Source organism: Microcebus murinus, chromosome 8 (genome assembly GCF_040939455.1).
Source record: "Microcebus murinus isolate Inina chromosome 8, M.murinus_Inina_mat1.0, whole genome shotgun sequence".
Taxonomy (NCBI): Eukaryota; Metazoa; Chordata; class Mammalia; order Primates; family Cheirogaleidae; genus Microcebus; species Microcebus murinus.
Genome location: NC_134111.1, coordinates 64976211 through 65001764, shown reverse-complemented (window position 1 = coordinate 65001764; position 25554 = coordinate 64976211). Strand labels below are relative to the sequence as shown.

General features: G+C 37.7%; 1 protein-coding gene across 1 annotated transcript in view; it reads right to left on the bottom strand.

Annotated features, from left to right (window-relative positions):
• ANKAR (ankyrin and armadillo repeat containing) overlaps positions 1-23393 on the bottom strand; it is a 61962-nt gene extending 38569 nt beyond the window's left edge. Inside the window, exons 1-7 of the mRNA XM_076005754.1 lie at positions 23029-23393; positions 21360-21995; positions 15990-16427; positions 13971-14134; positions 13217-13320; positions 8450-8630; positions 6897-7116 (exon numbers count right to left, since the gene is read on the bottom strand). Coding sequence (XP_075861869.1) covers positions 6897-7116; positions 8450-8630; positions 13217-13320; positions 13971-14134; positions 15990-16427; positions 21360-21960 — 1708 coding nt within the window. The 5' untranslated portion in view covers positions 21961-21995; positions 23029-23393. The remainder of the gene's footprint in view (positions 1-6896; positions 7117-8449; positions 8631-13216; positions 13321-13970; positions 14135-15989; positions 16428-21359; positions 21996-23028) is intronic.
• Between the last annotated feature and the right edge of the window lie 2161 nt (positions 23394-25554).

Sequence of the window (25554 nt, the reverse complement as noted above, 5' to 3'; positions counted from 1 at the left end):
CAATTCCTTGAGAGACACAATCTACCAAAATTCACAAAAGAAGAAATAGACAATCCCTATTGGGGGCTTATATATATATATTTAAATTTAAATCAATAATTAATAACCTTCTAAAACAAAAAGCATCAGACCCAGATGGGTTCACTGGTAAAATCTACCAAATATTTAAGAAATTATAGTAATTCTCTACAATCTTTTCCAGAAGACAAAAGCAGAGAGAATTCTTCATAACTCATTTTATGATACCAGAATTATCTTAATATCTAACCCAGACAAAAAATTACAAGAAAACTATAGATTAATATGTCTCATGGATGTAGATATAAAAATCCTCAACAAAATATTAGCAAATTGAATCTAACAATACATAAAAAGAATTATCCACCAGGACCAAGTGGGATTTATTCCAGATATGCAAGGCTGGTTCAACATTCAAAATTCAATTAATATAATCCATCACATTAATAGGCTTAAGAAAAATCACATGCAGAAATAATAGATGCAGAAAAAGCATTTGACAAAATCCAACACCCATTCATGATAAAAATGTTCATCAAACAAGGAATAGAGGGGAACTTTCTCAACTTGATAAAGATCATCTACAAAAAACCTATAACTAACATCATCATACCAAATGGTGCAAAATTCAAAGCTTTCCCTAATGGGATCAGAATAAGGTAAATAGGTCAACTCTTTGCACTGCTTTTCAACATTGTACTGAAAGTCAAAAACCATCTTTCTTGTTTTGAATGTTTTTTCCTCTCCAAAAAATCAAGTGTTGGAAAATTAATCCCCAATGCAACAGTATTGGAAGAGGGACCTTTTGGGAGGTGTTTAGGTCATGAAGGCTCATGGATGGATTAATGCCACTTATAAGAAGGGTTTGCAGGAGTGGATTCACTCTCTCTCCTGCCCTTCTACCTTCTGCCATGTGAGGATACAGTAAGAAGGCCCACACTAGATGCTGGTGCCTTGATCTAGGACCTCCCAGTCTCCAGAACTGTGAGAGAATGAATTTCTGTTCTTCATAAATTATACAGTCTATGGTTTTAATTTTACTGGCACAAAACTAAGATAATATCTAATGCAATAAGACAATAAAAGACATACAGATTGGTAAGGAAGAAATAAAATTGTTTTTATTTGTAGATAACATGATCATCTATATAGGAAATCCAAAAAAACCAACAAAAAAATTAATAAGTGATTATAGCAAGTTTGAAGGATACAGATTAGTATACAAAAGTCAATTGCTTTTCTATATACCAGTAATGAACAAATATAATTTGAACTTAAAAACATTGCCATTTATATTAGCACCCCATGCCCAAAGAAATAATTAGGTCTAAATCTAACATAGTATGTATAACATATATGTAAAGAAAACTATAAAATTCTGATGAAAGTCATCAAAGAATACCTAAATAAATGGGAGATGTTCCATGTTTATGGATAGAAAGACTAAATATTGTCAAGATGTCAGTTCTTCCCAATTCAAATTATACATTCAATGTAATCCCAATCAAAATTCCAGCAAGTTATCTTGTGGATATTAACAAACTAATTCTAAAGTTTCTATGAAGATGCAAAAGACTCAGAACAACAAATTTAATATTAAAGGAAAACAAAGTTGAAGAACTGATACTACCTGACTTCAAGACTTACTGTAAAGCTATAGTAGTCAAGATAGTAAGAAACTGGTGAAATAATAGACAAATGGAACAGATTACAAAGCCCTGAAACAGCCCCATATAAATATAGTCAACTGATTTTTGACAAAGGAACAAAGGTAATACAATGGAGCAAAGATGGTCTTTTCAACAAATGATGCTGGAACAACTGGACATCTACAGGCAAATAAAAGTGAATCTAGACAAAGACCTTACACCCTCCACAAAAATTAACTCAAAATGGATCACAGACCTAAATGTAAAATACAAAACCATTATACTCCTAAAAGATAACATAGGAGAAAGTCTGGATGACCTTGAGTTTGGCAATGATTTTTAGATATAACACCAAAGCTTTCATCCCTTAAAAAAATAATTGATAAACTGGACTTCATTAAAATTAAAAACTTCTGTTCTGCAGAACAATGCCAAGAGAATGAAAAGATAAGCCACAAACTGGAAGAAAATATTTGCAAAATACGTATCTGATTAAGGACTGTTATCTAAAGTATACAAAGAACTCTTAAAACACAACAATAAGAAGATGAACAGCAATTTAAAAATGGGCAAAAGATCTGAACTAACATCTCACCAAAGAGGATATACAGATGGGAAGTAAGCATATGAAAAGATGTTCAACATCACACATCATTAGAGAATTGCAAATTAAAATAATTTTGGTAGCTTCTTAAAAAACTAAACATACTTTAGCATATGATCCAGTAATCATACTCCTTGGTATTTATTCAAAGGATACGAAAATTTATGTCTGCAAATAAAACTTTCACATGGATGTTTATAGCAGCTTTATTCATAACTGCTAAAATTTGGAAGCAATCAAGATGTCCTTCAATAGGTAAATGGTTAAATAACCTGTGGTACCTCCAGACAATGGAATATTATTCAGTACTAAAAAGAAATGACACATCAAGCCATGAGAAGACGTGGAGGCAATTTAAATGCATATTACTAAGTGAAAGGAGCCAGTTTGAAAAGGCTACATACTATATGACTCCAACTATATGACATTCTGAAAAAGGCAAACTTATGGCGGCATTAAAAAGGTCAGTTGCCAGGGGTTGGGGGGAGAGAGAGATGAATAGGTGGAGCAAAGAGGATTTTTAGGGCAGCAAAACTATTATATATGCTACTACAATGGTGGATACATGTCTTTAAGCATTTGTCAAAACCCATAGAATCCATAACACCAAGAATGAACTCTCAGGTAAACTGTGGATGATAATGTGTCAACACAGGTTCATCAATTTTAATAACTGTTCCACCTTGGTGGAGGAGGCTATACATGTATGGGAGCAGAGGTTATATGGGAACTCACTCTACTTTCAGCACAGTTTCACTGTGAACCTAAAACTACGTAAAAAATAAAGTTTATTCATTTAAAAGAAAAAGCCACATACACAAAAAAACTATTTAGTTTTCTTCAGTAGGAACTTTCTGCCCTTAGCAGGCTAAATCCTAGTCATCATCAGCAGGCCTCAGTGTTATTTGCAGACTCTAGGTCTTTGCTCTTACTGTTCCATTTGGCAGAAATGCCATCTTCCTTTCTTTTTCCTTACCTAAATACTATCCCAACTTCAGGATCTAACTTAAGTCTGACTTCTTCACAAGGCCTTTGGAGTCTCTCCAGCATATGGCCAAAACATGTCAAGGGGAAGCTGAGTTTAGCTATGATTATGTTTGTGAGAGAGAGACAGACAGACAGATAAGTAGGTAAAGGTGTGTGTCAGCACATGCACAGTCAGGAGTGACAGTAGGGCATGCCAGATCAGGGCTGGAGCCTTGAAAATCTGCTGAGTGTTGAGGGATCAAGTTAGCCATGAGTTTTAAATGGAGCAGAATCAGGCTAGCACTCTTTAAAAGAGTGAGCAGGCCTGGCAGGGAGGGTGGGAACATGGGTGGTCAGACAGGAAGATGGACAAAAGTATGGTCAGTAAGTTGAGTCTGAAACAGAAAGACAAGAGAGGGGTGAGTTAAGAGTTGAACCAAAATCATTTGAAATGGCAAAAATTCCATCTAGCCAGGCAAGCCACGTGGTCACAGTCTGTAACATTTAGCTTGTTAGTGAGATTTCTGAGTAGTTCCAACTAATGCTGGTTCATCACAATCGATGAAAAGCAATTATCTGCCTTCAGTTGGAAAAACATATCAAAATTACCTGAAGAGTTTTTTAAAAATCACATCAGGATTCCCACTGATACCTCTTCCTCTCCTATCTAACGTCTTCCAAAAAATATTTAACCTAGGGGCAGGAATACCATTCTTCTATCCCTCTCTTACTACTTTTAAGTGTACTTACTAGAAAGGCAGAACCTTGGCTCCCACCACAGTCCCCCTGAATCAGAATGTGCATTTTAACAAGATCCTGGGGTGATTCCTACATACAACAAAGAATGATCCATCCCACAACGTCAATAGTAGTGAGGATAAGAAATGCTGCCCTAAGGTATGCTAGAATCAGAAAAGTTCTGGAGGGTTTTATATAGTCTGAAAAAACTACTCTCTGATTAAGAATCCTAGTCTAAGGAGAATATGCTCTCCTGGGACCTGAAAGCCACATTTATCTCCCTTCTCTCTGAATTTCCATAGTACAGGAATGCATATTAATTAATACCAATGGCTACCAAATGTTACCCTGCATTCAACTGCCACACAATCACTCAGCAAATATTTCCTGAGCACCTATGAAGTCCACGCATTATTTGGGGGTGGGGGAGGGAGAGAGATAGGGAACTGTGGCTAACAAAATAGACCATATTCTTATCCTTTATGGAACTTATATTCAAGTGAGGCAAACACAGTAAATAAATAAATATTATATAAGGTAGCCATAAGTGATACTTAGGAAAAGAAAAAGAGATAGCGAGAGAGCGCAATGCAGGAGGGACACTCCTGTTACTCAACTGGAAATTTCTACAGGGCAGCTGGGCCAGGTAAGCTTCTTTTTTCCCCTCTGGGTCCACTCACGTCCTTTTACCACACTGCTTCTTACCCCTGAAGATTTAACAACCCCTGTTCTCTGGCCTCTTGTCAGTATCTGTCACAGGAGAACCGTGACAGATTAGAAGAGGGGGAAGAGTGAGGTCAGGTCCCCTTTCTGAGGTCATCTCAGGTTTGCTTTCCTCCATTGACAAAGTCTGCCAGGTTGAATAACTACATCCCCGCTCCGCCAGCCAATTCAGAATTTTGTAAGTAGTTTCTTTAAAAATAAACCCTCTCTGCATTATCTTTTATAGAATATGACGGATAGCCTCCTACATATACATATAGAAAGTGTAACCTCTTAAAATTTTTCTGTTTTTCTCCATATCCAATATTTACGTCAAATCTATTACCTCAGTCAAAAATGACTCGTTTCTCAGACCTCATAGATTGTTACTGCCACTAGATGGCAGCATATCTAAATTATATTATTAATAACTGCTTTTTTTTAATGTATGAAAACCACTTTCGGGCCTGACTTTATGACAGCATATATCACAGTTAACAAACAGTGGGGGACCCCAAGAGTTAAGATATACAGATTGTTAAGGAATAAAAGAATAAGAGGAGGAATATCAATAAATTAATCATGGGTAGGAAAAATTTATACTTCAAAATGAATACAAAACAACATTATGCAACATTCTCATGTGACAGCATTTTGGAAATTATATACTACAAGAAAAGTTTTAAGATATGTAATGATCTTTTAAAATGCACCAAGTATTTTACTTATGTCTTACCATTTCTTTCTTTTTTCATGTCCACTTTGGATGGCTCTTTTAAAAGGAAATACACATAGAAGCATGATTATTAATATGTAGCAGTTTTCTACATTAGTCAAAAAAACTCATATGAATAAGATCGAAATGACTATATTTAGCTATAGATGGCAAGATTACATCAAACAGTATTAAGCCATATTTAATATAGTCAAGCCATCTGGGCATGTCGTGTGCACCTGACAATGCATAAGAGCAGACCTGGAAACTCTGCCTCTCAAGTGGCTGGTCAAAACTCACAGGTAGGACAATTTTTTGTTGGTTAAACAATAGCACTGCCAGTAGAGTTACACATTTTCCATACTTCAAAGTATACCCAATGTCAGCAAATGGGAAATCCAAGCAGTCAGAGGATGAATGAAAGACTTTAATTTACTGAAGACTTTTTCACACTAAAGAAGGCTTAAAGATAATTTACCTTTAAATAATAGGCTACCCATTGCATTTAAATGTGACTGAATTGCGCCTTATTTTATATTATTATTTTGTAGGCTCATTTGATATCAAATGTTTTAATTGAGTAACAAAGAATTTCAATATCAAAACATTTCAGTTATACTCATAGAGTAGAGAGTTTACTGGTATTCAGGATTAAAGCACAACATTTTGTTTTGGTATCTGCAAAAATTTAACATAGCTTATTAAGACAGCTGACCTCATTGAAATACAAAATTGCCATTTCTTATTGCCAATGTTGTATTGGCTATTCCTGACAATTTAACTCTATTTCCCTTCTCAGTTATGGAGGACCACCAACTTTATTATTTTTTTATACTAGTTAAGCTTATTTCAATAAATATAAAATATGCATGCATATTTAATAATCAGCAAAAATGTCTTTTTAAAGTTTACACTAGCTTAGCCTTAAAGGGGCTATTAATCCTAAAAAGGGTTATTATAAAAAATTTTTATTATTAAATATCATTTAAATATATATAATATGAAGAAACTATTCCCTGTTTCAGAACCCTGAGATAAGGAAGGGCTGTACTCCTGGGATATAACAATCATATGTATCCCTCTTCTGTGGATTTCTGTAGTGTATCAGTATATATTAATTATGTCAGTACTTATCAAATAATATCCTACATTTACCTATCCATGCATTCACTCAACAAATATTTTCTGAGCAATTACCAAGCCAGGCTTCCTCTGGACATCAAGACATTATGGCAAATAAAGCAAACAAAATCTTTGTCCTCTTTTAGAGCTTATATTCAAAGAGGGAGACACAAGAAGCAAATATAATACTACATAAGCTAGGAATAAGTAATACTTAGAAAACTGAAAGGAGCCCTTCTTAGATAAATGAAACAAAAACTTCAACTTTGCTCTGATTAACAATACCAAGTTTTAACCTTGCTCTAAAATCAACATGTATTCTTAATGCTGAATAAGGTGTAGGTAAAAGAAAAACATTTTAGGTTGAAAAACTTTATGGTACCTTGGTTGAACATAATATAGCGTCTTTGGTTGACATTGAAGTTAGCTTTGCACAGTTGACATATGATAGAAACTCTGTTGTGAAGAGCAGCATGATGGAAAATAGTATAACCTGCTTCATCTGAAACATTGATTGTCGAGCTTGAGGTTTTACGACTAAATGTATGGAAAACAGCAGTTAATCCTCTTTCAACTGCAGACTTCATACCAAATGGGATACTCTAAAATTATTAAGAAGACCAGAATTAGTTTTTCAAAATACACTTAAAGTTTGGTTTAAGGGAAAAAAAGGACATAAAATATATTAACAGTATCATGATTATTGGTCAATTTTAGTAGAATTTTCATAAGATCTAGGTAGAAAGTTTCTCACTGGGTAATGATTAAAGTTGTTAGAGCTATTACACAAATAAACACTGAGAATTTTAAAAAATAATTTTAGGAAGTTTTCTTCTTGTTATCTTTTTTCCTAAAATAAAAGCATATGGAGGTCATTGGGCTCTTTCTGTTTTCAACCTAACTTAGATGATTAGAAACTTGAAATATATAGCTAAAGAAATGCAGTTTGTCTTCAAAATGGAAAGATAAAAATGTCACAGTCTTCTTTTAGACATTCTGACTACTTAATATTTAAAAAGTAAACTAACAAAATTATTAATGTTTTAAATTTGTAGACATTAAAAAAATAAATAGAAATTAAATACTAATTTAACCTTTGAAGTTAATGAGCTTAATTGATCAGTTCCAGAAGCTATAAATCAAGGCTTGTTGAAACAGGGGTAGAGATTTCATTCAGGGGTTAGTTTTAATTCCCAGGACTGAAGCCTCACTCTGCCATTTACTATATGATGTGAGAAAGATCCTTAACTCTCTATACCTCAAACTTCTCATTTGTATAACAGGAATGATAATAATAGATTCAGTACCTTAAAATAGTTTATTGATTTATAATATTGCCTAACATACAAAATAAGCAATCAAAATGTGGGGCATGGTGGCTCATGCCTGTAATTCTAGCACTTTGGGAAGACAAAGCAGGAGGATCACTTAAGGTGAGGAGTTTGAGAGCAGTCTTGGGCAGTAGTGAGACCCCATTTCTACAAAATAATTTAAAAATTAGCTAGGGATGGTGGTGTGTGCCAGAAGTCTCAGTCTTTGGGAGATTGAGGCAGGAGGATTGCTTGAGCCCAGGAGTTTGAGGTTGTAGTGTGCTATGATCACTCCACTTGCACACTAGCCTAGGTAATGGAGTGAGACCCTATCTCAAAAAACAAACACACACACACATATACACACACAACAACAAATAAGCAATCAGTTAATATGAGCCATTATTAAGATTAATCACAATCCAGTTCATTAACAGGTTGTTTTATACTATGCTGGAAATTTATAATCCAGAATTGTATAGCCTTTCTGCTACTAAAATGTAGAAATTTTATTTCATATTGAAGACTTCATTATTTATCTGTACAATAAAAATCTGTTTGAGACATATCCTTATTAATAATACATGACTTTTTATGTTAAATTATGTGGTAGTCATTGAAATACCTTGCATTTCATAGATTTTTTGAAACCAAATTTTTTCTTAAATTGTTCATGTAATTGAGCATCTGTTAGTGGAAGTCTTTTAACTCTCAGGTTGTTCATTATTTCATTTATGGCTCCCCACCACTGTGTCTTATATAGTTGCTGATAGAAAATTTCAAGTTCAAAATTGATCACATAGTAGCTATAAAAATAAAGAAAAAAAAGATGTTTTTCTAACTTTAAAGTGATTTGCCACTTTTTTTCCTCTATGCTGACAAAACATGATTTTTCTATGACAATTAAATACAAAATAGTTTAAGTTGTACCTGATTATAAATATATTAATAACATGGTTATGAACTGTTATTAATCAAGTCTTTATATAATGGATATCTTCTCTGTATTGGCCCTTTGACTGACTCTGTCCTTTCCATGCCAGAGATCTGGAGTGCTGCCTAACAGTCACTGGAAACTCTAACTCTGGCTGCAGGAGTTCTAGGTCGTCTGTCTGCATACCCACCTCTTACTCTTTTAGGCTAATGATATCCACATTTGCTTTCTCGGGGGTTTGTCTTGAGTCTGACCTGGAATGATGATTTGTATAATGGCTCCTTGACTTTTACTCATTGTAGCAGTGGACTAGAGAAACCCCCAACCCACCAGGTCCCTGGGACATAGGCGGGGCTTGTAAGGGCTCTGTCCTCTATCACTCCAGAGTGGAAAAGTGGCAAAATTCTGAGTTACTGTTCCCTGGGGTTGCTTACCATCACAGGTAAAGGGAAATGGTACCCTTCCTCCACTCCCCACAAGGTGCCTTTCCCCAGGCCCAGATTTCAATAGTGAGTACCTCAGCTTCTGACCCTACCTCTGACAGTAGGAAGCCTCTTAATGTTAACTGTGTTTCTCCTCTAATGTAACCATTAATTGCTGTAAATACTGTATTTCTGTCAATGGTCTCCCCTACTATGGCTCTTCACTGAAGCTCAGGGACTATCAGTTTTCCTAAGAGTGTAGACAAATTTGTTCCATTATACTAATTTCTGGGTAAGTTAGTGACTCTATGCTAAGGAAATTGTGTCCATAAGCTAAGGGGGAATCTCTGGGCCCCAAGGGTCAGTTACAGGAAGGTCTTAGGGAAATACTGTTATGAATTAGCCAGAGGCTAATACTCTTTTCTATGACCTTTACCCCAACCCCAATTTCCTGAATATAATAGACCTCGGTGTAGGAGAGAAGTATGTTTGAGGACCTGCTCACATTTATTTGTGGGTATCATATTTCCTATCTACTACCCTCTTCCCTCTAAAAGGAAACTAGACCACAGGATATAAACTATAAATACAAAGGCTGCCTTGACCCACAACTCACAGGTATAGTGCCAGACCAAAAGGTGGGGCTTGTCACTTGTCTATAGGTCCCAACTTGTGGAGGTGCCACCTTCATCAATAAGGACTTGCCTAGATGACTAGACTCCAGCCTCCAAAATCAAGGAGCAGATGTCCTGAAGCCTACTTGGATTTGAAGACTTTGGGTGGTCTTCAAATCACAATGGTGATAGGCTCAAGGACCTTAATGAGCTAGATAGATCAGACCTGGATGCTTGATTCCTACTGGATGACTAAACTTGATTTTTAGAAGAAAACAGCTCACCTTTCCTTGGTATTGCACACACTGATAAGAGCGGACATCACAAACCCCAAAGTGGATACCCCAAGTCCCCAAAGATTTCCTTCATTGATCTAGGTATGAAAAATCACACTGAGGCTAGAATGTCCTTTGGTTTTTGGCTGGCCCAGCTCTATATCATCCTGCTCTAGAATTCTAGTGCCAGGAACCTGTATTTCATGCACTCTCCAGGGCACCAACTCTGCTGTGATTGCTATGGGAACAGGAGCTGCTGACTACCTTGGAGGCCTGGTACTTAGTGATGTACTCTTAGACCACTGCTCAAGCAATGGTCTTATACAGACTTATACACTCGACAAATAGTAAAGGAAGGTAGATTGTTTTCTGCTAGAAATTCAGTTTAGTCATTCAAGACAAATTAAGAATCTAGAACCTGCAGGAGGCTATCCTATTCTAGAAACTGGAGAGGCAAGAGATGATGAAAGTCACTGTACTCTAAGAAAGTCTCTGACCAGAAAATTTTGTAACTTCCAGGGTAGGATGCACAACTTTGCACAATAGACCAGCACTGGCCCACACAGAGATGATTACTGGAAGCACAGTCAGCACTCTGAGGTTAGTAGCTGTGTATTTCATTCAGGGAGCCCTTGTCTAGGTACTGCAGAGCGACAACTACTATTCTGATTCAAAACCTTGAGTAAGGTCATCAGCAGGGACTTTAGGGAAGCCTTGTGTTTAAAATAACTCCCTCCGTATTCTTCTGCCTGACAATCTGCACCTTGCGTAGGGGGCTATGGTGAGGAGCTTCTTAATACTACACTTTCCTGACATACCTGTCACATATTTAGTTAATTTCTGACCTGCTTCCCAATATCCACAACAGCATCATGATTCTGGTATGTTCTCCCCATTTTAGAACCAGTATCAATTCATCTATTTGCTCTAGTAATTGTCATTTTAATAATTCATGAGTTCTGCTTTTATGGACTGCCAAATCACTGGGTATATCACTGTGGTCTGTATTTTTTTTTTAATTCTGATATAGTAGGAGAACCCAACCTGAGCCTAAAATGAGTCTAGAATTTAGATGTTTCTGGGCATGACTGGAGGGTCAATGAGGCAGGTTTTATTTTTATAAGGGACCAACAGTCTCCTAGGAAATAAACCATGCTGAGGAAAGAGCATCAGGAAATATGAGCTTAGTCCAATAACAATGCCCCTAAAACCCAAGGAAAGGGGAGATTTTGAGATGGCATGTTTCTAATCATTCAGATTATTCTCTAGTCCAGCACCAGCATAGGATGATCCTTACATTATGGAAAAGAACTACAAGCAAAATGACTGAAAGACTGTTTTTGCACCAACTTATTAAGGTTTCAAGGCAGCACTACTTTTTAACTGATAAAAGTGGGAAATGAATTATCCTTCCTTGATTGGATTAGCTTCAACATTTCTCATTGTTGATGCATGCCTCTTCCAGGCATCAGAAAGAGCCAGCTCCAGAGGTGACACCAGCTCCACGACCAGAAGCAGCATTGTCAGAGACGTTATTACTCTACTTGTGGTTTTTACTTTTATTCCTTGCTGTCGGGGTGTGAGAAACAAGCTTATGTTGGTTTTGAACACTTGCAAATTCACATCTATCTACCTCCCATTCACCAACATGATGACCAAATGTTGCGTATTAGTTCAAAACTAAAGAAACAATAATTCCACTATTATATCCTATTTGCAACAACATGATTGGATCCTTTACAGTGCAATGGCAGTGTGTTTATACCAACCATACTCTTTCACTCACAACAACCCCTCATCAAGTACAGCTTTTATCCCAGCTGCTTCCCTGCATTCCTGGGATCACTGGTGCCCCAGAAGCCTGACAGAACCTGGAGAATGAAGGTTTATGCGGAGGTGTCTCCAGGGCACTATTTAGCTTGGCAAGGATTGTGCGTGGAGTATGTGAACAGGCACTGGGTCTCTGGGTGACAGAGTTCCTCCTTCAGAGAGATGCACACCACCTGTCCATTCCAGAGGCGTGAGATCTGCTACTTGGTTCCTTTCAAGATCATGGAGGTCATTAACCACACGGTCTTTGACTTTAGCTTTAGTATTATATGTGCTACCAGGGAGTATTCAATAGAAAGATCCACCTTTCATCCTTTATCCTGCTACTTGCTCTGCCTTATTTCTCTTACTCTCCTCACTGCCATGCATCTTGAACAAAATTTATAATCTCATCTTTACTTTTTTACCACTCATTAACTTTCCCTCACTTTACCCTTCAACTCACTGCAAATAGCCTAACATTTAACCAAAACTCCACTAAATTCTCTTACCAAGTTACAGCCAAAGTTGGAAGGGTCTCTTCAATCTTAATTGCCTTGGCCTTTTTCTCTGTTGCATTTGATGCTTTTAACGATTTCCATATTCTTAAAATTCTCCCCATTTAGCTTCTATGCTATCATGCTCTCTTGGTCCTCCTCTACCTGTATCATCCCTCTCCGTCTCCTTTGCTCTCTCTCTCCCCTCTGTCTTGCCCTACCTCCTTTAAAAGTTACTAGTCTCCAGAGTTTCAGACTTGGTCCTGTCCTCTCAACTACTTCCAAGCCTTGAAAACAAACAAACATGGAAAATCTTCCTATTTACTTTAAAATCTCTACCTCTAATCCAAATGTTTCCTCTGAGCTCTATTTCTTAATATTTCCAAACTTCGGCATCCAAGATGTAAAATCCAAGAATACAACATATAAAAAACAGAAAATAATGGGAGAAACATATCCTCTAAAAAAATGACAAGCATAACAAGACCTGGGAGAAAAGGATCTTAAATACTATTTCTTATGGAAATGAAGTGGTGTGTGCTGAGTCCCTGCTTTCAGTTTGACTCCATAGGATTTAATACTCATCTCCATACATATTTAACCACTGTGTTATCAGAACTAATCACAAACTCTAAGGATTATTTCACAGACTGTACATGAAGTAATAACTATAATGTTTAATATTTTGTTGAGTCAGTATGTCATTTATGGGGGTTATTATTGTTCTGGGATCTCCATTCATAAGGTTTTAAATTGGCCTTTTCATTTTGACAGTTTCTTTGTTCTCTACTACCTTCCAACAAGTTATGGCTAGTATGATTAATTACTGAAAGTTTCTTACCTTTTTCCCTTAAACTCCATGACTGGTATTGAGTAATATTCCTTGTATCCCGAATCTTCTACACATTTATTGGCAGCACAATTTCGTATTTTTTCTAAATTGTTCTAAAATATGAGTTATATTACTAAAAACTTATCTTTAAACAAATCTAAACAATTATAAGACTTCTTTTATATGAAATTTTACCCACGTAATGATAGATTTTAAATACAATATCCCAGAAAATCCTGATAGTAACTGTATGTATCCAACCCCTATTTTGAGAATGAGAGAAAAAAAGCACATGAGGAAAAATATATGATATACAGAAGGTAGAAAAGCAATGACAATTGAAATGTAGAATGTTTATAGTAAATTTCAGGTGAAGAATTACTGTTCCGAAACTTTAGAGGTTCTCTGTTCTAATATTAATCTTTAAGGAAAATGAAAGAGTATGTAGTGAGTGTCCACAGATTTTTACTATACTCTTTGGTTAACTATTCTAGGGCAAATATCATCCATTAGAAAATCTATAAATTCTGTGAGGATGATACTTATTTATCATTTTATTTCTGACATCCAACACAGTACCTTACATATAGTTGTACTTAATTCATGTATGTTAAAATAATATATGAAAAAACTAGTGAATTGTGAGAATAATAATTTGAAGGTCTGCCCAGTGCCTGTACCAACAGAGGCTCATTCTGGTTGGAGAATAGAATAAAAGAGTTGTGAAATAACAAATCATCTCAGAAATGATAATAATTTAAACCTTAAAATCTTCCAAAGCATTCTCAATTGAAGAGGTGCTGATATCAAATTCAATTCCTCCATGAACATGAAAATATTTATTCTCTTTGTAGTGAAAATGCTGGCATTTAAAATCTCGTCCATAAATAAATGGAGGCAATTCTCGTTCTGTCTTGACCTTGTCATCTCCAAAAATGAAAACAAACTTTTAGTTAAAAGGTAAACAGCACATGTACAATCATATTTTGAGGATCTAAATTCTCATTCATGTAAACAAAGTTAGAAAATTCCACATGGAATTATAATCTGGGTAATTATAGTCCTTAAAATTATGTATGCTGTTAATGTATATAAACACACTAAAATATATGTGTAACATACAGTTTGGGTATTTTCTGTAGTTTCACTGTACAGATATTTCAAAAGTATAGTTAAAACATTATTCTACTTTTTTTTTGAGACAGAGTCTTGCTACATCACCCTGGTTGGAGTACAGTGGCATTGGCCTAGCTCACAGCAACCTCAAACTCCTGGGCTCAAGAGATCCTCCTGCCTCAGCCTCCCAAGTAGCTGGGACTACAGGTGCACACCACCATGTCAGGCTAATTTTTTCTATTTTTAGTAGAGATGGGGGTCTCACTTTTTTCTCAGGCTGGTCTCTAACTCCCAAGCTCAAGAGATTCCCCCAACTTGGCCTCCCAGAGTGGGGGGAGTAGGATTACAGATGTGAACCACTGCGACTGGCCCAAAACAATATTCTACTAATTGATTTTTATGAGTAAGCTCAAGACTAATACCTTACTGCCAATTATCAGAAAAGACTTGAAACTCTGGGTCTTGGAGAAACTTTGGTGAAATTAAAAAAAACAAAAAAACTTACCTTAGCTAGTTTAGGTAAAAAGAGACACTATAAATAAATAGATAAGCATTTGTCACATAACAAAAATAACCAGCCCATATTTCAGGAAAGTAATGAAAGCACATATAACTTATTTAAAAAATTGTCTCAAATCCTAGCAAGGTTTAAAATTATTCAATATTTTTACTGGTTGGTAGAATATGGTTTCATCAATATAAGGCACATAATATATTTTAAGAAATATAAAACGTAGAAAAAAGTATAGAGATAATATATACCCCGATCTTACCACCTAGAATTAATATTTAATTGTATTTGCTTCCAATAATTTAAGTAATAATACATTACAGATATAGCTAATGTTCTCTTTAAGCAAGGTCCTCCCTGTTCTACACATGGTCCCTACCACCCAAGAAACAAGCACTGTCATGATTCCATTTTTCATAGCTCACATATATGGATCATCTTCACCATCTGAATTCTTATGGTATAAATTTTCACTAAATGATTTAAAAAATTTCCACTGAAAATTTGCCATCTGAATAGAAAGCCCCATTATAATAAGCCTACATGCTTGGACAGCAAAGAAAGTGTATAAATTGTGTGCTAATCTGGTAGGATTAAGAGTTTACACTGAAGTCTTATCAAATTCCATATAAGCATGGCCCTATTCAGCTATTCTCTTTCCTTGTTCTGTTTATTACAGTGCCAATACAACCCTCATTTAATTATTATAGTTTTAATATGTTTCAATATCTTTTTCAGAAATGTAAGCCCATTCACTATTCTTTGTTATTCCATATTAATTTTAGAATCAATGTGTTACATAAACTTTAATGAAAAACACAACAGGGATTTTGAACAGAAGTGCACTGAATTTATAAAGTAATTTGGATGAGATATATTCACAGTGTTGTCCCATCAAGAGGAGGGCATATTTTCCTACTCACTCAGAACTTATTTTAAGCCTTTTAGGAGCCCTTATAAATGATATAAATGTATACAAAGTACTATGTACATATACCAAGTTTTAATTACATTGGAGACACTGAATTTTGTTTTTTCTGACAGGTTACACACTTAGGTTACTACCTAGACCCACATACTAGAAACAATATTGAATTTAAATATATGTTGAATATATACTCATGTTTTATATATGACTTTTGGTGATACTCCTACCTGAAAAAGGTGGAAGCAGACTATTTAAATGTGGAACTTTCATTTTCTTTTTTAAACTCAGTAGAAATGGAATCAGAAAACATATTAACTTTAGATATCCTATCCCTCTTCTTATTTCATTTTTCTTTTCAAAGTGTTTTTGAATGATCTTTTTTTGAAGATATAATCTTTGCTGTAGTCTCTGGTAGGTACAAATGTCAAGATAATCCTGATTACATTTTATAGCATTAGTAAGCCAATAGGCTGTTTCAAATATAAAGACATTTTCATACTGTTGAATTTGTGTGGTACTGAATGTCATCTTTAGCATAATATTTTCAGCATATTTCATAAATACATCTTTTTCTTCAGGGCTATTGGGATCATATGTTGGATCTTCATTCATATCTTCATCATAAATTCCATTAAAGTCTGGATCCTTTGTAATATCAATCAAACCTTCACAGTAAAAAAGAAAGATTTTAGATAGTGAAAATTTCATAGTTGGCTTCTGCATAAATATAGAAGATTGAACACAGAGTTTCATCTTGAAATTCTACTAACATGACAGCAAAGAAATAATGGGATGCCAATAAAATTGTGTAAGCTAAAGAGCAGGCAAATGAGTGGATTATTAAGCAGATTGAAGAAAGATGGGAGCTTGTGGAATTTAAAAGAATAGATTTCAGGAGCTTGTGGAATTTAAAAGAATAGATTTCCATTCTATTTGGAGGAAAGAAACATAATACCATGGATACACACATCTTTGATCAAGAAAAATATGGAAGAACTCTAAGAAAACATGATCTCGCCTGGGCATGGTGGCTCATGTCTATAATCTTAGCACTTTGGGAGGCTGAGATTGGAGAACAGCTTGATGCCAGGAGTTCGAGACTAACCTGGGCAATATATCAATATCCCTTCTCTACAAAAAATAAATTAAAAAAAATTACTTTGGGAGGCCATCGCAGGAGCATGCTTGAGGCCAGGAGTTTGAGACCAGCCTAAGCATGAGCAAAATTCCATCTCTACAAAAAATTGAAAAATTAGCCAGACATGGTGGCACATGCCTGTAGTCTTAAGTTACTCAGGAGGCTGAGGTAGGATGATTGCTTGAGCCCAGGAGTTTGAGGCTGCAGTGATCTATGCTCTCATCACTGCACCCAGCCTGGGCAACAAAGCAAGATCCCTATCTGAAAAGGAAAAAAAAGAAAAAAGAAAACGTGATCTCTTTTTAAGCAGGGAATCAGTTTCTCACTTGGGCCAAAAGTATAACTTGCTTTTTTAGGCCCAATATTATAAATCTCTTCTTTTTGGTGATAAGAGAAGCTAGAAGCTAGACATGCACAATAAACTAGAACCTACCTGCTAGGTAATCATGATTTGACATATAAAAATTTGATTTTACTCTATACAAAATGACAAATTTTCCTAAGCTACATTTCCTTGCCATTTATGATGAAATTAAGGACTTTCTTGTCAAATTGTCTTTTTAAGAAGTTACATCTACAATGTTACATTTAATTTAGACTTGAGAAAACTCCTTGGGGTCATGAAACTTGACTGTAGAAAATGTAGAGTATGCAATACAGGACTTTTTATTTTTTTGTTTCATTTTATTTTTTTAAGCAAAGCTCTTAGCTTGAAAGCTTGGGCTTTTTAAATGGCCACTATAATTCACCTCCCTTTGGCAAAAAAAAAAATAAATAAATAAGATAAATCATAAAGAGGATTATGAAGAAATTAGAGGGCTTTTGACAGTTTAAGACAGTCTAAATATAAGCCAGAGGATTGTTGATACCACTAAAACTTTGTGGCTTGGGGCAAGTGGGAGCCAATCAGTTCTCACCACAGAACCACAGGAAGGCTTAGAAACTGGAAGCATCACGTGGAGGCGGTGAAGGCCAGGTTGTGGCATAAGAATGGGGGTGGGGGAGGAGGGAGGATTGGTTCAAAGTCTGATAAAGGTGCCTTTAGATGTCTAGATCTTCTTCCCCAGAGAGCACAGCTCCTCCCCTATTCCTCACTAAAGGGGCTAGAAAGCACAGCTGAGGCCAGGAGAAGAAGTTGTGCTGATAGCAATGGTTAAATGAGAATCTGAGTCCTTAACTGGGAGATCCACTTACCTTTCTCCTCCACTGGGCCCAGACACATTGCCCTCCCTCCAAGCAGGGCAGTATCCTTACAGATATAACCGAGGGAAACATGAGGGTTTCCTCCTCATCACCCTATAGTGTGGTCTACCAGTCAGTAAGCCCTCCCTGCTCCTGCCTCACTCCTAAATGAGAGCAAGCCACAAGGATGCCAGACAGGTGAACAGAGCCTCAGGTGGAAGACAGACACTGGAACAACTGGGATGGAGGTGGGAGGCTGAGGGAACAATCAGTTCCAATGATTCAATAATCCATTTTTATAGAGAGGAGTTCATTATTTCTGTTCAGAAGTCTGGGATTAAATGATAATATTACTAAGTACATGGAAAACCTGGCTATTTCTTTTTTTTTAAATGACACAATTATTCATGCCATGAAAAATAAAGTTAATAAAGAATGAACTATGATCATAGTATATTACATAAATCAGTTGGGAAGAATATGTACAAAGTCATGATAAAGTAAATAATGAAAAAGGATTGAATAAAAAATTGGATAAAACTAAATTTGGAGGATGAGGAAGGGAAATAGAATGTTCCATTGCTTTGCCTTCTATGCTAATTTCTTTTAATGTCATCTCCTGCCCTGCTTTTGCTCCTGAACTCCAGTTTATTTCTAAATGCCTAATAAATACCTTTCCTGGAATGTTATGGCAGCACTCCAAAACTAAATTCATCTTTTCTCTTTCACCAAATCTGCTCTTCTTTTATTCCCTGTCTCAGTTAATGGTGCTATTTATCTATCAGTCTCTCCAACTACAGACCTGAGAGTATTCTTCAGTTCCCTTTCTTTTACATTCTGTTGTTAACCATTTAATTTTGACATGTATTGAAAGTTTACTATGTGCTAAGCACTGTATAAGGTGCTGAGAATTTTAAAAAAAAAAACAAAAAAGACAATTTTCTGTGCTCTCAAAGAGGACCTTACCGTCTAATAACAAAGGTAGAGATGTAGCCAGTAATTTCAATACAAAATACAAGGTATTTTCTGTGCGAAGTACAGTGGGCACTGTACAGTCCTAATAGAGGAGGCAGTGTCTGAATCAAGCGTCAAAAAATGAGTAGCAATAACCTGGGGAAGAATGTGGAAGAGTGTGGTAGGTGGGCAGGGAGAAGGCATTCCAGATAGAGGACAGGGAATGAACAGAGGCCTAAAAAAAATAACCGTGTTTCATATTACTAGCTTGTGATACTATTAATATTAATAAATGAGGTCCCATCATTTTTTTAGTATTGCAATTAAAAGTTTCCCACCCATTTTGCTATCATGAGTCTTTTTCTTCTTTCATTCTGTTCCCCCAAACCTCCTGTAAAGAGCCCCAGAATCCATAAATTAGATCAAGGGATCCACCCTAATTAAAATCCCTTCTCAAAAAACTGGATAATATGACCAGATTTTTGGTGTGCTCTATTCTCTACTACTGTTGCTACTGTTTTTTCAGAATGGTGTTGCTGGTGGTCTTGTACAATGCAAAGTTGTCTGAGAAGTAAATGTTAACTTGGCCAACATTGATTGCCAGCAGTTTGCCCTCCCCGAAAAGGAGCTGGCCTCCTGCAGTTCCTTGGAAATCCACTGCAGCACATTGTTTAAGGCAATTACATGCTCAGTTGCAAGGTTTGAATCCAGTTTCCCAGTTATACCAAGAGAGGAGCTGCTGTTTTCCCAAATGGGAATGATAATGTAGCAATTTATGAAGCTAGCTTGCCATCAGACAGCTGCAACTGCAAGGCTTGGACACCAGCTCTCTGATCACTCCAGTGGAGAGGTGGTCTGTCCCTAACCTCAAACACTAAGCTTGGAGGAGAGGGCTGTGGTCAAGTTCCCATGAGTCACACTGTGTATGAGACACCTTTTGTTCCCTACCTTTCATCCTTTCAGATGTTTTTAGACTGTAGTTGTTACGTCAACTAACTCCATACAGATTTAACCTGACTGCACCTTGCCTTAGATGCACCACATGACTCTTATTTGCCCTGTAGCTTCTCTGCCACCACTGTGTTGGACTTGTGATGGAACTCTTCCAGCTATTCTGATGTGTGAACAAGTCTGAAAGTGTGAGGGAATGAACCCCCCATGCAACCTCTGACCAAGGGGGGACAGGAAGCAGTGGATAAGGATATGCTCACCTCTCTTCCATCCTGTCTTAATACATTTGGGCTCCTATAACAAAATAGCATAGACTGGGTAGCTTATTTATTTTTTAAGAAAACATATTTTCATTTTTTTCTTTTTTTAACAGATACTTTGCCCAAAGGCCAGCCCCTCCACTGTGGACTACACCTCTTTGGTATGATGGACCAAATGTTTCACCTGACAATTTCATTGAGGTGTGAGTTGATACAGGCACTTCATATGGTCCCTTCCACTTCTCTGTTTCCAACTGGGGCAGGGACCTGAAACAGGCAAACTCATGTACAGTGGTTAGCACCTTACCCACTCATTTGACATATGGTTTTACTCTATTCCCTTTTACTTATGGTTATATTACCATACTTAACTCGGGGTGCTAGGAAAGGTCTCTCATAAACTGTTCTTTTAGGGGCTTAACTTAAGCCTGCTTCTAAAGGGCTATCCTTATCCAAGCGGCAACACCCTATCTCACTTTGGATGGGTTTCTTGTATCAACTGCAAGATGTGTGTAATTTCCATTCTAGGTGTAGGTCTTTGCTTACTTGTTGGGTTACCTCTGCTACAAAGGAGGGTCCATTATCATTCTTGTGAAATGTCCAGGGCTCTGCAGAGTGTGCTCCTGGGTCCTGTTGACAATGGGGTGCCTGTGGACACCCTTGCTGGAGGTGGACACCCTGCTGACCCATCTCTATAGCTGTCTGTCCACAGCATCTGTCACCGCATGTTATTCTCTATATGCTCAGCCTCTTTTCCTCTTTCTCCTATAATGGAAGTTTCCATCTAGATATCTGAATCTAAAGAGGGCTCATTGTTTCCTTACCTGTTTGGCACATGTCTATTTGAAATGATGGCTCACCAGTCCCACCTCGTCTCCAGTGAGAGCCTCAGGTAAATTTATAAAAAGGAAGGAAAAGCAAATCCAATTTTTGTCAGGATTATCAAGGCTCTAACACTGTAGGAAACATTACCCACTCCTGCTGATCCTTAACCTCCATGGAGCTCAGATCTTCACAAGGCTCCTGGCATCATCTTGATCACAGATAAATTACCTTTAAATTAACAAAAATGGCTTCTAATAACAATAACTAAGAAGTGTTAAATCTCTTACCTGCTGAACTAAACTCTGTAAAAACATCTTTACTTGTTTGAGGTTTCCCATCTGGGTCAATGTCCATGATGGTACGCCACAATTCTGAGAATCTAGCTCGTTTTTCTCTGGGCATGTATATTCCATGCCATAGTGCTTTCAGCATGTAGTCAACATTGATCAGAATTTGTCCAATTCTGGTATCATAATAAGCTGGAGGTAATTGACAAGAAGAACTCTGATCATAATTAGCTTCCAAACTGATTGAAGGGATTTGATTTAAGCAGTAAATTCCAACAGCCAACTCTCTTATGATCTGATGGACTTCTCTGTAGTCTAAGAGGGCAGCAGGGTCCACAGGCATTAGCAGTATTGCAGTGGAGAAGCCTACATTATTCATTTGACTCATAATTCCACATGGGAGGTCTAGTTGAGACTGAACATCCTCTTTGGTAGACAACCAGCTAACCAGTGCAGTAGTTAGTAACTCTTGTACTTCACTCCGATCATATCTTTCAAAAAAAGCAAAAGCATTTCTCTGAACTGATAAATTTTCCAGGTAGGTCTCTTCATCTTGAATTTGATCATATTTAGTTAATCCTTTTTTGGGAAATCTTAACATTCCTAATTAAATCTAGTATGTCCTTTTTGAAGTTTCTGCAATGAATAAAAAGGGAAAGATGATCAATAAATTTTGGCATGGCAATGAAACTGAATTTTTCTAGAAATAAATAGGTACCTTTTATCTTTATAAGGTTAATTGTTTTATAGTCAACCATTACATTTTCAATCTCAAACTAGTTGCAACATAAGAAAGCTGAAATTTGAATTAAAATTGTAAAACCTTTAACATTAATCATTGCTCTGCTTCCTGGCCAATTAATTTCTTTCTATTTATAGTAGAGATGGGGTCTCGCTCTTGCTCAGGCTGGTCTTGAACTCCTGACCTTGAGCGATCCGCCCTCCTTGGCCTTCCAGAGTGCTAGGATTACAGGGGTGAGCCACAGCGCCCAGCCATGTTCTGCTTTTCAAAGAAAGTCAAAATATACTAAGAAGTCTGTGAAAAAGAAATGTTATTTATTTATTTATGTATTTTTTGGAGACAGAGTCTTGCTTTGTTGCTTGGTCTAGAGTGCAGTGGCCTCATCATAGCTCGCTCACTGCAGCCTCAAACTCCTGACCTCAAGCAATCCTCCCACCTCCGCCTCCCAAAGTGCTGGGATTATAGGTGTGAGCCACCGAACCAGGCCCGTCAGGCTATTATACATAATAGTTTTACTGATTTAATTTAATTGGTTTCATTATTCAGTTCTCAAAATTTAACCTGCATCAAAATCACCCGGGGCTTGTTAAAAGACAAATTGTTGCATCCTACCCCAGAGTTTCTGATTCAGGCAGCTGGAATACGGCCAGAGAATTTGCCTTTTTGTAAAGTTACAGGTGATGCTGATGCTGCTAGTTTGGGCACCACACTTGAGAACCCGGATGAGCGAGGCAGGCATTGTTATGCCCACTTTACAGCCGCAGAAATGGAGAGTAGGGAGGTTACAGCACATGCCTGAGGTCTCACACCTTTCGGAACCAGAACCCAGGCCTGTCCATACTCAAGCTCAAGACCTATGTCAGCTAGCAGCTCACGTCCACCGCGGCGCGGGAAAGGAGAAAGAACAAGGAAAAAGAAGGAACCTACTTTAAAACGACTGTTTTCTAGTCCAGGAGAGGGAAACTGCGTCCACGCTGTTCCAGTCGTATTCCCAGGAGCCGGGGACAGTTGTCACCGCCTTGGTTGGCCTCTCGCTGGGCCTTGAACCTGCCTTCAGGACGCCCGGGCGGGTGAGGGCGGGGAGACGCTCGGGCAGGATCTGCCAGGAGCTTTCAGGCCTTTTCGCCCCACCGTGGCCGCGGGGCCCTCCTGGGAACCCCCGGCCTCGCTGGCTGACTCCCGCCGCCACGCAGGCGCGGGTCGAAGCCGTTGGTCCCCGGGCCCCTGGGGAGGCCGCGCGGCTGCTAGTGAGGGGGAGCCCGCGGGCGGACGCTGGGAACCCCAGGGCTTCCGGCGGCCGCAGCGCCTCCTGCAGGCGTCGCGCCTCCGCCGCAGCTCAGATTCCTCCCCGACCCGGCTCTGGACAGCAGTCCAGCCTCATGCTCCGGGCACTGTGCTACTCTGCTTTAAAACAAAACGACAACAAATGAGAGTAGCAGGGGCGAAAGCGCCAGGCTTTGAGGTAGTCTCGAGGTGGAATCTCACCTCCATCATCGTTCTTTCATTCAACAAACGTGTATGGAATACCTATTATGAGCCAGGCACTGTGCTAAGGGGCTGGGGACTCTAGAAAGCAGGGCAGACACAAAATCCCAAGGAGCTTACAGGTATATTTAGGAATGTGACGAATATAAGATGCAGTAAGAGCATATGAATGAAAATAAAGCTAGACCAGGGTGGGGAAAGGCTGCTCTGAGGAAATGGCCTTTTAAACCGAGCCTGGAAGATGAAAAAGAGCTATCCAAGTAAAGAATTGGAGAAGTAGCTTTTCAGGGACATAGAAGAGCAAGTGAGGAAGAATTGAAGTGAAAAAAATGAAATTTTTGAGAACCCAAACAAAATCTTACACAGAGAACAAGAAAGACGTGGAAGAGGCTATTAGAAGTAGGTGAGGGATAGAGCATGCAGGCTGCTTAGTTAATGATTTTGGAAAGATTAGGCTAGGGTGGTGGAAGTGGAGATGAGGGCTGTGGATGGATTTGAGAAATAATGAGGTATAGCTATCGGTAATAGATCCAACGGAGAGGTGTTGAAAAACGTGGTGTCAAAGTGACATCGAAATTTCTGTCTGGAACAACAGGATGGATGTCAGGGCAAGATTACTAGTTCAGTTGTGGTACCTGTGAGAGAAATAGAGATGTCAGATATGCCTTATATAAATAGTTCCGGGCTAAGTATGGCAGCTGGGGTCAGATGTATAAACTTTGGCAGGCTCATGGCAATGGAAGCCGAGGAAGTGGTTGAAATTACCAAGGAAGAGCATACAGAATGAGAAGAATTGAGATGAGAACCAAGGATTAGAAACCCAAAAAATTTAACATTTAAAGGTCAGGTAGAGGTAGAGAGAGTGGAGTCAGCACAGAAGACAATGAAAGAACAGCTATGAAGGCAGGAGGAAAACCAAATTGGTCAGAGAAGCCAAGAGAAGTGTGTCAAAAGTAAAGAATGGCCAACTTTGTTGGATGCTGCTGGTAGGTCAGGTGAGATAAGAACTAAAATTCTTGCACTGAATTTAGCAATATGGAAATTCTTGGTGACTGAGGCAGAATTTCTCTTCCACCAACCATGTCATTATTTCAGCTACTATGGAAGTAGTGAATATTAATAAGCTTATGAAAGTTACATCAGAGCAAAGGGATGTCAAAACATCACTACCTTTTTTTTTTGTCTAGAGTCTCGCTCTATTGCCCAGGCTAGAGTGCCGTGGCATCAGACTAGCTCATAGCAACCTCAAACTCCTGGGCTCAAGCAATCCTTTTGCCTCAGCCTCCCAAGTAGCTAAGCCTACATGCATGTGACACCATGCCCAGCTAAGTTTTTCTATATATTTTTAGTTGGCCAGATAATTTCTATTTTTAATAGAGATGGGGTCTCCCTCTTGTTCAGGCTGGTCTAGAACTTCTGACCTTAAGGGATCTTCCCACCAAGGCCTCCCAGAGTGCTAAGATTACAGGCATGAGCCACCACGTCCGGCCACTACCTTTTTAAAAAGAGAATTGCATGTTTGTACTTATGAAGTATGAGCCATATATAAATTCTTACAAAGTTTTTCTTATTCCCCAGGAAACCAAATGATTTGTTCTATGTTTCTTAAATCTTGGGAAAGAATTGTCTTTTTATTTAAGGATTAACACAGAACTTCCTCCTAGAGCTAATGAGATTAATTAGCAAGGTTGTAAATGCCTAAGTTCTCTGGTGTCACATGCTTGTGGATGCACGTGCACACACACACCATCCTGGTGGAGCAAATGACCTGGAAATTCCTTACACAAGTTGTTGATTAAATTAACACATGTAAATCTCATACAGTAGTGCCTGGCAATGAGAGTATATAAGTCATAATTTTTACCAATGAACTATATTGTTATTATAACAATCATTATATTCAATTCTAAGCTGTATGGCAAACCTCTTAAGTTCATCTACTAATATAAGCAATGTCAACTTAATGCT